The sequence below is a fragment of the Papilio machaon genome, chromosome 7 (genome assembly GCF_912999745.1).
Source record: "Papilio machaon chromosome 7, ilPapMach1.1, whole genome shotgun sequence".
NCBI classification, from domain to species: domain Eukaryota; kingdom Metazoa; phylum Arthropoda; class Insecta; order Lepidoptera; family Papilionidae; genus Papilio; species Papilio machaon.
Genome location: NC_059992.1, coordinates 95813 through 111175, shown reverse-complemented (window position 1 = coordinate 111175; position 15363 = coordinate 95813). Strand labels below are relative to the sequence as shown.

Sequence of the window (15363 nt, the reverse complement as noted above, 5' to 3'; positions counted from 1 at the left end):
GTTTACTGCAAAACGCAATTATAATCTACATAAAATTTCCCTGATAACGAACACATTATTTTGATAAGGATAACGTCGAAAATATAGCGCTGCAAATAAAATATCATTAATATTATATTGCTTTTTCTAAAGAAAAAAGTTGTTTTTGTGACAAAACCGTAAAAGATATGTCATCGCTGATTTTTTTGTAGAGCTTTTTGAGATATACAATTCTTTGATACATCAATATTATATGTCTAATGGTTTAGTCAAAAAAGTACAATAAATACAACATAAACAAACAATCAAATCTTTCCTCTCTTCGATTATAATTTACATTTTTTTTACAAAATGATAGGTAACGGCAACAGGTACCTACGCTATATTACTTCTGGTATTTATAAAATAACCTCGTACACAGATATAGAGAGTGCATTAGCCATTAGACAGGAACTGAAAAATTAGTCAGAAAAGTGCCGTTAGTCACCATTTTCTTGATATCGCGGCAAATACTGTGTAAGTTGAGTCTCTCTGCGGTCTGCAGAAAACTGCAGACAACCGAATGCAGGTGTAATAAAGAAAACTGAATCTATTTTTTATGATATAATTTTATTGTTATACAAACATTTATACAAATAATAATTATGTTCCTACGTTAAAATATAAAAGTCTATAAACATATTTTGGAATATTTAGAGATGATGGAATTGAATAGAAATAGTGTGTGTAGGCGGGGGGGAGGGGGGCGGGGGGGCCTAGCCCTGCATCACGAGGTGCACGAAGTTCTCGTAGTTGACGTTGCCCTGCGAGTCCTCCTGACCCTGCAGCAGCTGCTCCACCTGCAGCAGACACGCGCGCGCGCATCGCACACTAAGTTAATGTTTTTTTTCTTTACGACAGTTTACTTCAACTTTGCACAATTTGACTGTTACATTTGATGACAATGACCTCTGATGGAGATACGTAACACATTAATGTCACCTGAGTGTATATACAGTGAGTTGTCACACAGAGCACATGCCCGGACAGTACATGTACTGCACAGAGTGGACGGTACACATTGAGAGAAGCACATATTGAAGCAATGGAAACTCAGAACGTACGTCACAAAAATATCAAAGTTTTATTTAAAGAAAATGAATCAAATATGTAAATATTTTCATAATAATAAATAATGTACAAATGAATTATTATTCATCATCATCAACCTGCCCTTATCCCTATGGAGGGTCGGCACAGTATGTACTACTCCTCCATACATCTCTATCAGCAGTCATATCTGAATTTACTCCCTTCTTACGCATATCCTCTTTCACACAATCCATCCATACTTTCTTTGGTCTTCCTCTACCTTTATAGTCTTTATTTTTTTAAATGAATTATTATTATTTTATCTAAAATATGAATTTTGATAAATGAGCAAAATTAAAACAAAGAAAAAACCTGTTTGACATTTAACATTCTTCATGTTGTAATAATTATTAATTTGTTAATTGTCAGAAAAAAAAAACAGGTAATGTAAAACACATAAGATCTTAAATGTGTAGTCATTATGTTTTTTACTCAACAATGATAAAGTTATTAACACATTGTTGTTTTTAAAAATCCTGTAAAAACATATAAAAAATACTTTATGCATAAAAATACTACAAGTAATTTTTAATGAAAATGACTAGGCTGATGTGGACTGAAATGAGTGAGCCGGGAGCAGGTAAATGTATTTTGCGGCTTTTTATGAATAGAAAGATGAAACTATTATTACAAGTGTTCCTTTACCTTTTTTGTACTTATACCTTTTTTATTCTTCAAATATGATTAGTATTGGAAACAGTTAACATTATTTATTCTGGTTATCACAAAATGACTGTGAATAGATGCATATGTTAATTGATACAAATATTAACTGGTTATCCCATTAACAAGGTGTTATTTGCTACATTTCTCAGTGTCTGTGTGATCCAATGCAAATTATCATAATTAGAAAAAGCAGTAACATCAGTTAAAATTTAAAATGTTAGAGAACCTCATCATCGCTCAGCTTCTCCCCCAGTGTGGACAGCAGGTGGCGTAGCTCTGCTGATGATATGAAGCCATTGCCGTCCTTGTCAAAGTGGCGCAAGCCCTCAATGAAGTCATTGGCTGTGTCTCCACTGCGTGCTTTTGATATTGCCTGTAGACATACACACACGCACACACACACTGTACATGTTTTTGACAATTTCGACATAAAAACAAAGCTACATAAAATTGTGCAATTTGGAACATATGGGGAATGAGTATTTGGAACATTTTATAAAGATACATTTAGTTATTAGTGTTATCAGTTTCAGTACTTGTTTAATGACTCATTGAAAAGTAATTTTGTAATTGAACACAAACTGGTTTTCTCGACTACACATATCTTGTAAAGAATTGTATTTATTTATTTATTTATTTATTTATTTATTTATTTACATGGCAGACTTACAGCTAGAAAACAACAGTATTATAAACAAGATAGTTAACATACAGCTAATTACAAGTCCACACTTATAGCATTGGCTTAGTTAATTTGTCAGTCAGCACAGGAAATATAAAAGTAAGTAATTAAATTTACTGCTCAAATTATTTGAAAAAAGCTCGGCTAAGGCAACTCCTCGCTGAGGACACACTAGTTGCAAATGGGTCTATATCATGCTTCTTGCACAGTATGTTGAAGCTGGAGCTCGCACGCACCACACACGTATTCTGCCTGTAGTTGGTTGACGCATACGGTACGCTTATGATGGGATTGTATCGACGGGATTTGCTAGGTACGCTAAAGTTGATTTTGGATAGTAATTCCGGACAGTCAATATAATTTTTTAATATTTTGTGGACGAACATAAAATCGGCAGTCTCACGACGGTTGATAAGCGGCAATAAATGAAATTTTTTACAAAGTGAGATGTAGTCTTTAGAGTGGTAAGGAATTCTTTGGTGAAAGCAAAGGAACTTAATGAATCGTTTCTGAATATTTTCTAACCTGTCAATATATTTATGGTATCGGGGATTCCAAATTTGCGACGCATACTCTAGATGGCTTCTGACGTAGGTACAGTAGAGTATTTTAAGAGTCTTAGCTTCAGTGAAACATTTAGCGAGTCGCATGATAAACCCGAGCGACTTGGAGGCTTTTTTGGCAATAGTATCAACATGCATATTGAAGAGCAAATTGCTGTCATGATGAACGCCTAAATCCCGGGTATTTGTGCATTTAGGCAGGTTTTGACCACCCAGCGTATAGGAAGTATTAAATATCATACGTTTTCGAGTATAGGTAATTACCGAGCACTTCAAAGGGTTAAGATCGAGTTTATTAGTGACGCAATAATTTTCTAATCGACAGAGATCGGCCTGAAGTGCTTTCATGTCATCAAACGATGATATTGTGGTAAATATTTTCATGTCATCGGCAAAACACAATAGGTTTGAAGACTCAAGGCAGGAAGCAATGTCGTTTACATAGATCACAAATAATAAGGGCCCGAGCAAGGAGCCTTGGGGAACACCGCTAGGCACAGTAATCCAACTAGAAATGTAGTTATTTAGTACGACAGCCTGAGATCTATTGTCAATGTACGATGAAAACCACCGAAGTAGGTCACCCCTTATACCTATATTACAGAGCTTATGTAATAGGATGTCATAATTTATACGATCAAATGCCTTGCTGTAGTCTGTATAAACTACATCTACCTGGTCGCCTCTGTCCATAGCTTCGCTAAGGAAATCATTGAACAGTGCGAGGTTTGTGACTGTTGATCGCCCTCGTAAGAAACCATGCTGAAATGGAGTAAAAGACGAAGCTACGGCCGAATATAATTGCTCATGAACAATTTTTTCAAAGACTTTGGCGATGACGCAAAGCTTTGAGATAGGTCTATAATTACTTATTTCATTTTTAGGACCTTTTTTATGTATAGGCGTGATGTACGCAGATTTCCAGATACGAGGAAATACGCACATTTGAAGGGACTTTTGGAAAAGAAGTGAAATAGGCAAAGATATAGTCGAGGAACAATTTACAAGAAGTTTGGGTGAAATGTTATCTGGCCCAGCTCCTTTCGATAGATCTAAGTTACGAAGAATGTTTTTCACTTTGTCAACTTTAACTTCCACACTACATATATCAGATTGCGGCGATGTTGACTGGGAAAATGAGGGCAAGTTTGAATTATCATTTTGTTTTGACTGGTTGTTAATGGTACAGGGATTAAGAAAAGACGTGTAGAAAAAGGAAGAGAACGCCTCGCAGATTGCACTACCATCAGAGAAGGATTCATTATTGTAGACAAGAGTACTTGGGACAGTATGCGAGTTATAAAGTAACAATGAGAACTATACAAATAAGTTGATTTTGCATTGCTAACAGAAAAAATAGTACATACTTGATAAATAGGCAAGAAGACCTCAAAAGATATTCTCTCATCGGGTTTGAGGTGCAGGGTGCACTTCTTGACATCCGACTCGGTGGGATTCTGCCCTAGCGCCCGCAGCGCGTCGCCGATCTGTGCGACGTGGATCTTGCCATCGCCACGCGAGTCAAACAGCTGGAATGCTTCCTGGAATTCTGAAATCACCATAAGGTTGAGAAAATGAACTGCTTTTAAATGAATGTAAAAGTGAGACTAATGTACCTTCCACAGAAGTGAGATTGAGTTTAGTAGGGGGCTCGTACATGAACATGATGGAGCAGCTCGGCGGACGCTCGGCGCAGCAATGCGTGCCCACTCCTTCAGAATTACTTTAAAATACGAACCATATAAGGAAACTAGGGCGCTTGCAAAAGTCGACGCTTTCGGTAGTAAGGCTGATTGACATGAGTCACAGTTGCACAGCGCACGACGACGACGACGCTCCGCCCTTGCTACCCTGCTTGCTAACTCACTATCCTATTCTACTCATTATTTATTTTGCTTAAAAGAGTTTTGTTTACAATAGTCGTAAATTTCATCCGTTGCACACCATGCAGGTATGCGCACAATAATACGTGATTAATGATTACCATTTTTATTTAATGTATGACTCACCTGCTAACTGGTCCTCGGAATAGCCCGCCTAGAACAAAAATATTAATTACTGAGTATTTTTTTAAATTAGATTATTGTATACACAATCATTTAGTATCGATAAATACCATTGCAAGGGTCAAAATGTAGAAGTAGATTCACAAACAATAGAATTGAAAAATAAAAATATACTTCGCGTCTGCCTCTGTCAAACGAAACGACGTCAACGTCAATGTCATATCATTTATTTTTTATTTTATGACCTGGTAACATAGACCTTTCGGTCATCATGTCATATCGACAAAACAAGCAGCAAAGAGTATATATCCCGCAGCAACAATTTGCAACGATCAACTCAACGTTCTTACAGAGAACATATCCTTTGTGCAAGGGAATACTACCGTACCGGATTGTAAAGTATCGTAAGTGTGGACCGGAATGTAATGTCGTATGGTTTTATTAAATTTAAACAATTATTAGGTAAATAGCTGTCGCCCGGGACTCCGTTCGCGCGGAATAAAGAAAAGCACAATAAGTAGCCTATGTGTTCTTCCAGCCTATGATCTACATCAGTGTTTCTCAACCTTTTTTTTTGTGTCGGCACATATTTAACGATTTCAAAATTTGGCGGCACATAAAGAAAAAGATAAAAATTATTTTCTTACTACAACACCAATTTGTCGTCATTCTGCGGAATAGCAATTTCACAAGTAAAAATTAAATAAATTGAAACAAAAATGGGTAAACTAATTATCTAACTAATTCTAGTGCTAGATATACTTTTTTACTAGTGAAGTATGGTCTGTTTGTTCCACTAAGGTCTTAATTTGTGATTAATCAACGACATTGGGGTTACGATTAAATGTTTTTGGTTAAACTCTAAATTTGTCTTTTTCTTTGTAGAAGAAGGGTACATACGAGCAGGAACACCGAAATGATCATCGATGCTCATGGACATTCACAACACTAGAGGAACAACAGATGCGTTGCCGATTATTGAAAATGTGATATGTTCGTTCCTTGAAGGGTCCTAAGTCGTAGCGGCTTGGAAATCCCGCCGTCAACAGACCATTCCATAACGTGGCAATGCGAGGCAGTTTCGTAAAACCGTACGGTTGAATATAAAGAAGCTGGAATTAGGGTGACCCTGCCCAGAGATGCGAGCAGTGTTCCGTGTGTTATAAAGCTGAAGTCGGTGGCTCGGCTGGAAATACCTCTTTGCTCCGTTGCAACTTTTTGAGCAGCAGGTCCAGCACACCCAACTTTTTGAGTACGACTACGACAAAAGGTTTTTTAAAACTCATATTTTTTGATCTGATGCAAACTGATGTATTGCTCCCCTAAAAATAATTATTTTGTCGTCAAATATTTTTTTTTTTTGTAATTTGTAAAAATAGATTTATATTAAAAAAACTGTTTACTGTTCAACTGTTCTTAAACCAATTTACCAATTATATGTTCATAAAACGAACATTTAAATATTTTTTTTGATAAATAACTAGAAACAACCGTGTTTCTAAACGCAAGAAGCCATTGATCTTTTTCATTCGAAAAAAAAATTGCCTTGAAATTGCCGATTGAGCTCAATGGAATGATGGCGCGGTCGGGTTGGTCTGCGATTGGTGAACGAATTGTGGAAGGAAGGGAAAAGGAAAATGGCTAAATGGTGCAGATGTCGTTGAAAGGTTAGTGAAAAGCTTTAATTCGTATTATAATTATATTGTATTTTAATGTCTGCATTAGAATTGTTTCTACAAATACTGTATTTTCGATGAACGATTACCGTTATCGGGTGGAGACTACAGAGTGACGGCGATGTTCGGCATTTGCTTTGTTCGCCGAACTCCACGTGCCTTCCGCCATTTAGACACAATTTATTGCTAATTTAAGAGATATTTTGTACGTCAAGGTATTTTTACTCGGAGACTAATCTAGAGTGCCACAATTTTCCTTGGTTTTTTGTACAAATACAATTATACAATACGTTCACTATTACGACTGGTGTGTGTCGAACGGCGCCAGATTAACGAAGCGGCGTGGTCGTGGAGTATAAGCAGCTAACAGTGCTTGTTATCGCAGGAGAACGATGGCGACCTGCGGAGAATTCGTCGAGGGATGGTTGGTGGCGCAAGTTCTCGGGGAAGGCTCTTACGGAGAGTGAGTGTTTCGTAGTTTATCTATCAGCCGGCGTCTCGTCTGTTTAACTCTATATTATATGTGACACTCGTCAGCCACAACATTATTACTGAAGTGCACATTGTGATTTCCGTTAAAATTGCGAGAGCCGCAGCCTAGGCCTTGTACGCCGATCAATGAATGTTGCTTTTGGGAAGTCCGTAAAACTAAATTCAACGTCAAGTTTGCATAGACATTAACATTTACAAAATAATAGTTTGGCTTGTGTATGATAAGCAAAGACAAAAAGTTTATAAATTATTTAGGATGAAAAGGCCAGCAATGCATTCACAGTTAAGTGAATTACTGCTTGTTATATTTGCTTGCTATCATACTTAAATAAGAAATTGTGACACATGTTGTAAAAACAGTATAAATAAGTAATATATGGTGTCATTCTACCGTGCACATCTAGCCTGCCTATTTACTTGTCTAAAGTGTAGAGTGGAACACAACCTTGAGGTTCTGGTGGACTAAGTCTGTACATATTCACAGGGAATACCTTTTCTGATATTAAGAATTATCGGAAAGAGGTTTTGATGAATAGAAAAATGTATTATTAATCTTTGTGTTTGTGTCCATCCTCGTGATTTGTGAAGGCAGGCTAAACAATAACAAACTGCAATTCTAGCTTGTAGCATGTGCCTGGCCTTGTATGTATTTGGTGATTATTATCTTGCTCTTTGGCCACATTCTTACCTGCCAGTTGCGATCATTTGGTGTTGATGTTATTGTTATTCTTATAACAGAAATGCAAAAATTGGGAAGGAAATTTTAATAGCTAAAATAGTGAAGTGACCATCACACTTGAACATCAGTAATAAACTGCAGCATCTCATTTGTTGAGTGTGACAAAGAACATCACATCTACTTTCTGCAAGGTCGAGGTATTGCATCATTCAAGCTTATAGCCGGCCCACGGGCACTGCCTCTTTGTTTAGGGTGATGTCATTCAAATTGGGGTTTTCTCTAAGGAAAGCATAGAAGTAGGTAACCTAGTATATATTACTAATATTATAAATGTGAATGTTTGGATGAATGAATGTTAGCTTGGAGGTACTCCCAGAACAGCTGCATGGATCTCTATGAAATTTTCCATAGAGGTAGAGGTTCCATAGAGGTCTGAAAGAACACATAGGCTACTAGTTAATTTTTTTTTCCACGCGGACAGAGTCGTTGTCAGCTATTGTTTTATAAATATAACTAGCTGTCGCCCGCGACTCCGTCCGCGCGCAGTTAAAAAAAAAAAATGAAAAATAGATGGCCGATTCTCAGACCTACTGAATATGCTCACAAAATTTCATGAGAATCGGTCAAGCCGTTTCGGAGGAGTACGGTGACGAAAACTGTGACATGAGAATTTTATATATTACATAAGTTTCATTTCAAACCTTTTTAATGCACCCAATAAAATAGACAAAATATTTAATTGTTAGGGGAGCACTGGGTTTATATCTGCTGTAGCCTGATTGAAGAAGTGTGCGCTCGCGGGCGGAACTGATGCGCGGCAAAAACACGATCACCGGCGCGGCCGCCGCCATCCTTGAAAGTTTATCCACCTCGCGCGGTCGCTGTCGCCGCATGTTTTTATGTGCCTTAATAATTTCGGCTAACGCTCGTATAATACACCGCGCAAAGTTAGGTCGTGCTGATCGGCACCCGGCACCTCGCCCCTCCACGTCTGACGGGCGGCGGTGGCGCGGCGGAGGCGCTGCCGGCTGTGTATCAACTAGTTGTTGACCGCGATTTCATCAGAATTATAAAAAACAAATGTAGTTATGTAGTTAAGTGTAACAATGTAAAAATCAAACTGATCCTACGAGAAAATTACATTTTCGGGGACTATTCGTTCATTCAAACTAATCCATACATCCATCCTATACTATATATTTATAGTACTCGTTCTCGTTACTTACAAAAGAAGCACTTTGATTTCGCTGTCGCTAGATATGTATACAGGAGAGACAGATTATGGATTTTCACTTGTCTCCATTTCAGAACATATGCCTTAGTATGATTTCTTTTAATTGCATATGTGATTGACTTTAAAAATAATCTTTCTTTTTTTTTGGTATTTTAAAAGTTGTTAAAGTGTCGTTTAATTTTTTTTATTCCACTTTCATAACTAATTCAAAGGTAATAAAAGTTTAAAGAAAACCATGTGTCGCGCAAATGTTCCACTATCGAACTTTTCCGTCATTTCGTCTTGACAGGAATATATGGTATATATAAAATTTCCATGTCACAATGTTAGTTACCGTACTCCTCCGAAACGACTTGACCGATTTCTGTGAAATTTTATACGCATATTCAGAAGGTCTGAGAATCGGCTACTATCTATTTTTCATACCCCATTAAGTTTTTTTAATTGCGCGCGGACGGAGTCGCGGGCGACAGCTAGTAACATGTAGCCTTTTGTGCATATTACTGTATTCATACAGATAAAATTGGTGTGGTGAATGTATGTAACTTGAATATCTAGTCGCTTTTAACAAAAAATGCCTCGTTGTGTGTCTCTCAGTCTGTCAACACCCTCGATGAAAAAAAATAAGTAGCCTATTTGTTCTCCCACACTATGACTACTATGAGCCTAATTTTATCAAGATCTGTTGAGCCATTCCAGATACAAAAACTTCTAACAAACATCCATTCATCTAAATTTTCATCTTTATAATATTAGTAAGATTAATTATTGTCCACAATAAAAAAAACATGTCATAGATTCGAGTAGTTATTATTAATATATGGGTACAAATAAATAGATATTAAAATATTGCCTAAAAGTTTTAATTAAAGATAAAGATAAACGAATGTTGTATTTCAAAGAAAATGTGTTTTCTATTTTTGTTGAAGATGTGACTATGTAGCAGTGCCGACTTCGGCTCCAGTTAGGAAGAATATTTTTAAATTGCTACTACTTTAGTAAAAAGCAAAAGAAAAAAAACTAAATATACTTTTGTACACGATCTTCTGATAGAAAAAATCACTCTAAAGGTCAATTGCGCTTTCTTCTCTGCTTTATTTTGTGTTTATTTCGTCGGCAATGCTTCCTCTGAGTATATGGTACATCCGTGTTGAAAGTAAAAACTAGTCGTTCTGATGATGGAGATGGAGCAGGTCGCGGCACTATAAACACACAACACAATACAAACGTCTAATTTTACACAGCTATTTATGCTACTAATGTTAAGAATGAAGTGAAAACATAGAAGAAAAATTGGTATAAAAATTTTTTTTTTTGTCTAGGCTAGATTTTATGAGTTCACAAAAATCTGCGAAAAGAGTTTTTCGATGACTATTAATAAAGTTACATGAATCAAATGAACGATGAACGAATACATTTTATTAGATGAGTTTTTTGGAGGCTGCTTAAAATTTAAATTTTCTCTTTTTTATATAGCTTCTATTTTTTTTCAAAATAAAATTATTATTACGCCAAAAATAGGAAATATCGTTCCTACCAATTGAGTTACATCTTAGAGATAATTATTATCTTCGGACGAGGAAAAAAGTTAAATAACTTTGCCTACCCCCTTTGGCTTCCGGGCGTGAATTTTTTTGTTGTTTTTGTTGTATTTTATTCAAACTTACAGCAATTTAAAAAAAAAAATAATTAATATTTAAAAAACTACAACAGAACGTATTAAACAAAACATTCGCATTTAATATATCAAGCAGGATTTATTAGTAAACTAGCTCCGTGTAGCCTACGCTTTCTTATAGACTATTTACTATATCCATGACAAATTTCATGCAGATCCGTTGAACTGATCTGGACTTCTGGAGATACCTTCCAACAAACATCCATCCATTCTGTCAAACATTGGCATTTATAATTATAATAATAGTAAGACTTTACACCTTATTTACATTTTAATATTATAATATTGCCTCCTCGCGCTCTGAATACAGCTTACAGCGACTCATAATACGAGGTTTTGTGTTTGTCGCTGCAGGGTGCGGCTGCTGGTGCACGCGCGCTCCGGCGCCTGCGTGGCGCTGAAGGCGGTGCGGAGCGGCGCGGGGGGCGCGGCGGGCGCGGGGGGCGCGGCGGGCGCGGGGGGCGCGGCGGGCGCGGGGGGCGCGGCGGGCGCGCGCGAGGCGGCGCTGCACCGCGTGCTGCGTCACCCGCACGTGCTGCGCTGCATGGGCGAGCGTCTCTACGCGGACAAACACTACCTGTTCCTCGAGTACGCGCAGGGCGGCGAGCTCTTCGACCGCATCGGTCTCTTGCACTTTCACACTCCCTACGTCGCGACCGATTAGAATGTCGAGTGCGACTCGCGCTCGGTCGCTCTCGAGGGCTGTTCGATGTAACTGTGTAATGTGCGGCCGTGTCGTGTACGAGCCCCGTGTGGTGGCGCAGAGCCGGACGCGGGCATGGCGCCGGCGGCGGCGCGGCGCTACTGGCGACAGCTGCTGGCCGGTCTCCGCTACCTGCACTCGCGCGGCGTCGCGCACCGCGACATCAAGCCGGAGAACCTGCTGCTCGACGCACACGACAACCTCAAGATCTCCGACTTCGGCATGGCCACCGTGTTCAGGTGAGGCGAGGCTGCGGTCTGTGTGGCGAGGTGACGTGTGGTGACGTGTGGTGACGTGCGGTGACGTGTGCTGGTGCCGCAGACAGGGCGCCCGGGAGCGGCTGCTGAGCAGCGTGTGCGGCACGGTGCCGTACGCGGCGCCCGAGGTGCTGGCGGCGGCGCGCCGGCCTTACCGCGCCCCGCCCGCCGACGTCTGGTCCGCGGCCGTCGTGCTGCACGCCATGCTGCTCGGAGGTCAGTCTGCCTCTATTGTATCGTGACGATGTCATGTGGATACAATAAGGTATTGTAATATTTATTCATCAACTATTAGGAAATAAATGCCGCATGGAAAAGAAGTTGGATTCGCGGCGGGCCGTGTCTTTGGTATCCTAGCTGTAGGCGTGCCAGCCCTAAAGTTACGGTACCGAAGTTACGGCCCGCGCGCCCCCGCTATCGTGCCATCTCCCCTGCTTCGCAGGAAAGGGACGCCGGAACGAGGGCGCTCATCCTACGCGCCCTTATATACTTTACTTTGCCGATTCTGCGGAAACCATGGCCTGAAGTTCATGGGGACAGGAAACCGAGCTATCGCCGCTGCCGCCGTGTGTTGGCTCTGCTCGCTGGCTCCTGAAGGCCACTATTTTTATATATATTCTATTTGACATCAAAACATTTTGGTTAAGGACAGGTTCATTGTTGTTAAGTTAAGAATTCATACAATATATATAGTATCAATGTGTTTTTTTGACTGACATATGTACATTTATCCGTTGTTCTTACGGTGATCAGTCACACCTAACTTAGTGTAGGCTCCGAGCCCCTCAGTGGGGACGTATAGTGAGCTGATGATAATAGTGATGATAATAAAATTCAATTTTGTATCATAACTCAGTAACTCAGGAGTCATTACGCCGACCGCTAGTCAACAATAGATAAAGTGTAATTTGTAACAAACAATAATTTGGTACTTGTAGAACTACCCTGGGAACGTGCCTGCGAGTCGGAGCCGCGCTACGCCGCGTGGTGCCGGAGTGAGGGCGCGGGGGGCGCGGTGGGCGCGGCGGGCGCGGGGGGCGCGGCGGGCGCGTGGCGCAGGCTGGGCGCCGAGGCGCGCGCGCTGCTCCGCCTGGCGCTGAGCCCGCAGCCGGCCGCGCGGCCCTCACTGTCGCGCCTGCTGCTGCACCACTGGACCAGCGACGCGCCGGACGCGTCTCGCCACCACACCGGTAAACACCTTCAACGTTGTTAGTGTGCAACAGAAGGCTGTTGGCCGACGATCTATTCCAGTAATTGTAGGACATAAGGCGGTTTAAATGATAATAATAAATAGGTTTTTCTAACATACGCTGTAAAATTATTTGTATGCATTCGTGTTAAAATTCGGGAAGAAGTCGACGTAAGATACGATATTTATGGCGAGTTGTGCGGCGGCGGCGGCGGCGGCGGCTCCGTGTCAGGTACTAGGTGACTCTGAGTGGCGACGGTCTCAGAGATGCCTCGTGCCTCAGCACGGCGCGGCGCGACAAGACGCGACACGACACGACACGACACGACACGGCGCGACGTCAGCGAGAGCGGCGACTCGGTACTTTGGCGATTTAGCTCCATGACGTGTGCCAGTGCTCATAAAGCTAGATTACCAAAGCACCGCGTCGTGCGCAGACACGCGGCCGCAGGGAAGCTGAGCGGTGAGTTCATTACCTCTGCCATCTGCCATATTACAGTCAATAACATGAATGAAAACAGTGTTTGGGACCGGCAGAATACGCCTAAATTTTTCCGACACATTCTAATGTCACATACAACACAAGACTTTATTTATTTTTTATCAAACTTTTGCTAATTGTTATTTTACTAACTTTATAAATGAGAAAGTTTGAGTATGGATGGGACGGACCTCGATGAAATTTGACACAGACGTAGAATAAATGGGCTACATAATACGTTTCTTAATATCATGGGGACAGAGTTGCGGGCGACAGCTAGTTATAAGAGGTCGTTCACATTGACCGTATGTCGGTCGGCCGTCGACGCGTCTATTCACACACCAGTCGGTTGTAAGATCAGGTCAAAGCTAATGTAATTATTTGACTGTAAATATGCACACAACCGCACTGTACTAGTGAAATTATAAGCCATATCAGTACTAGTTGTTGCTCGCGACTCCGTCCTCGCGCATAAGTGGTCTTTCAAACTATGTTCTACATCTGTGCCAATTTAATTAAGATCCGTTAAGCCGTTACGGAAATACACTTTCTGACAAACATCTTCGCATTTGTAATATTAGTAAGATATGTTGGTTCTTTACTGCAGACTAGTGCTCAGTGCGGGGGATGTTTGCAGAGGCGGGCGCGGGGGGCGGGCGGCGCGAGTGGTGCTCGCAGCCGGTGGGCGCGGGGGGCGCGGTGGGTGCGGGGGGCGCGTGGGACGTGGCGCCCGCCGAGGCGGACGTGCGCGCGCTGCTCAGCCTCTCGCAGCCGGCGCACCCCGACGAGCTGCTGGTGTCGCCGGCCGGCGCCGCGGGCGACCTCACTCAGCACACCCCGCGCCAGGTGACGCGACACTGCCGCCTCTTTATTTATTTCTCTGCTTTGAATGTGTAAACATAAATCTGTCCGTGTCGTCAGGGCGTGCTGCAACGTCTCGTGCGGCGCATGACGCGCGTGTGGGTGAGCTGCGACGAGGAGCGCGCGCTGGAGGAGCTGCGCGCTGCGCTGGCGGCGCGCGGCCACCGCTGGCGGGAGCTGCACTCGCGCCTGCTGGCCGTCGAGTGCGGCGGCGATCTGCGCATGCGCGTGTGGGCGGTGCGCGCGGCGCCGGCGGGGGGCGCGGGGGGTGCGGGGGGCGCGGGCGAGGCGCGCGTCATGCTGGAGTTCCGGCGGTCGCGCGGCTGCGGGCTGCAGTTCAAGCGCTGCTTCCTCGAGCTGCGCGCCGCGCTGCACGCGCTGGCCGCGCCGCCGCCCGCGCACGCGCTCCACCTGCCTCTGGACGCGCCGCTCGAGCCGCTCCAGCCTCACCAGCCTCACCAGCCTCACCAGCCTCACCAGCCTCACCAGCCTCACCAGCCTCACCAGCCTCACCAGCCTCACCAGCCTCACCAGCCTCACCAGTCTCACCAGCCTCACCACGATGCCATGGATGAGACGTGACGTCAACTGAACATTTGCAATATACTGTCACCGTGTAATATCAATAAAAATAAATCCTAGAAACTTTTTTTAAATTGTATTTGTAATCATGATTGTCGCTGTTGATACGGTCGTGGTATTCGGCAGCGGCAATGCTTCTGCAGACTCTGGCGACACTGTGGTTATTTAAAATTAAAGTTAACTAATGTATGTCAAAATTAATTAATTAAGAAACGGCTTAACTCACGTTTTGATCGTCCGGTGGCGGCACCGACTAGTTTCGGACCCATCGGGGGTCCATCTTCAGGGCGAGTGTTTACTTCGAGGACTTCGCGGTCGCGTCGCGTCTCGCACTGCGGGCCATAGCGCGTAGCGCGCGGCTCGAGGGGGCGGCGGGCGCGGGGGGCGCGGTGGCCGTTGCGTGCGTCGGCGACGGCGATGTCGACGAGTTCAAAATTGACGAGTCACTGTTGTTGTTAACATTAAACGGGGCGCAAAACGTACTGACGATGTCCGACACGTATT

The 15363-nt window shown here is 42.4% G+C and overlaps 2 protein-coding genes across 3 annotated transcripts; one reads left to right on the top strand and one right to left on the bottom strand.

The window, feature by feature from the left end:
* Window positions 1–629: 629 nt before the first annotated feature.
* On the bottom strand, window positions 630–5253 carry LOC106712699 (myosin-2 essential light chain). Of its 2 annotated transcripts, XM_014505335.2 has the most exons (5): window positions 5138–5253; window positions 5031–5058; window positions 4389–4570; window positions 2003–2149; window positions 630–818 (listed from the first exon to the last, which is right to left on the bottom strand). In XM_014505335.2, exons 1-5 carry the CDS (start codon window positions 5138–5140, stop codon window positions 735–737), a joined length of 444 nt encoding a protein of 147 aa, XP_014360821.2. In that variant the 5' UTR covers window positions 5141–5253; the 3' UTR covers window positions 630–734. The 2 variants fall into 2 exon arrangements, with proteins under 2 accessions (XP_014360821.2, XP_045534682.1); XM_045678726.1 differs by lacking the exons at window positions 5031–5058; window positions 5138–5253 and adding an exon at window positions 4638–4981.
* Window positions 5254–6570: 1317 nt separating this feature from the next.
* LOC106712696 (serine/threonine-protein kinase Chk1) lies at window positions 6571–14859 on the top strand. The gene is made up of 10 exons (XM_045678595.1): window positions 6571–6694; window positions 7089–7166; window positions 11141–11409; window positions 11551–11728; window positions 11811–11962; window positions 12685–12761; window positions 12804–12936; window positions 13201–13398; window positions 14054–14307; window positions 14338–14859. The coding sequence occupies exons 2-10, from the start codon at window positions 7096–7098 to the stop codon at window positions 14857–14859; spliced, it is 1854 nt and encodes a 617-aa protein (XP_045534551.1). The 5' UTR covers window positions 6571–6694; window positions 7089–7095.
* Window positions 14860–15363: the final 504 nt, after the last annotated feature.

Excerpts from the sequence above, each read along its gene's own strand:
- LOC106712696 (XM_045678595.1), top strand. The coding sequence starts at position 7,096 with ATGGCGACCTGCGGAGAATTCGTCGAGGGATGGTTGGTGGCGCAAGTT. Across the intron at positions 11,410-11,550 it reads CGAGCTCTTCGACCGCATCG|AGCCGGACGCGGGCATGGCG; the intron begins GTCTCTTGCACT and ends GTGGTGGCGCAG. Across the intron at positions 11,963-12,684 it reads GCACGCCATGCTGCTCGGAG|AACTACCCTGGGAACGTGCC; the intron begins GTCAGTCTGCCT and ends TGGTACTTGTAG.
- LOC106712699 (XM_045678726.1), bottom strand. The coding sequence starts at position 4,686 with ATGTTCATGTACGAGCCCCCTACTAAACTCAATCTCACTTCTGTGGAA. Across the intron at positions 2,150-4,388 it reads TCTTCTTGCCTATTTATCAA|GCAATATCAAAAGCACGCAG; the intron begins GTATGTACTATT and ends GTATGTCTACAG. Across the intron at positions 819-2,002 it reads AGAAGCTGAGCGATGATGAG|GTGGAGCAGCTGCTGCAGGG; the intron begins GTTCTCTAACAT and ends TGTCTGCTGCAG.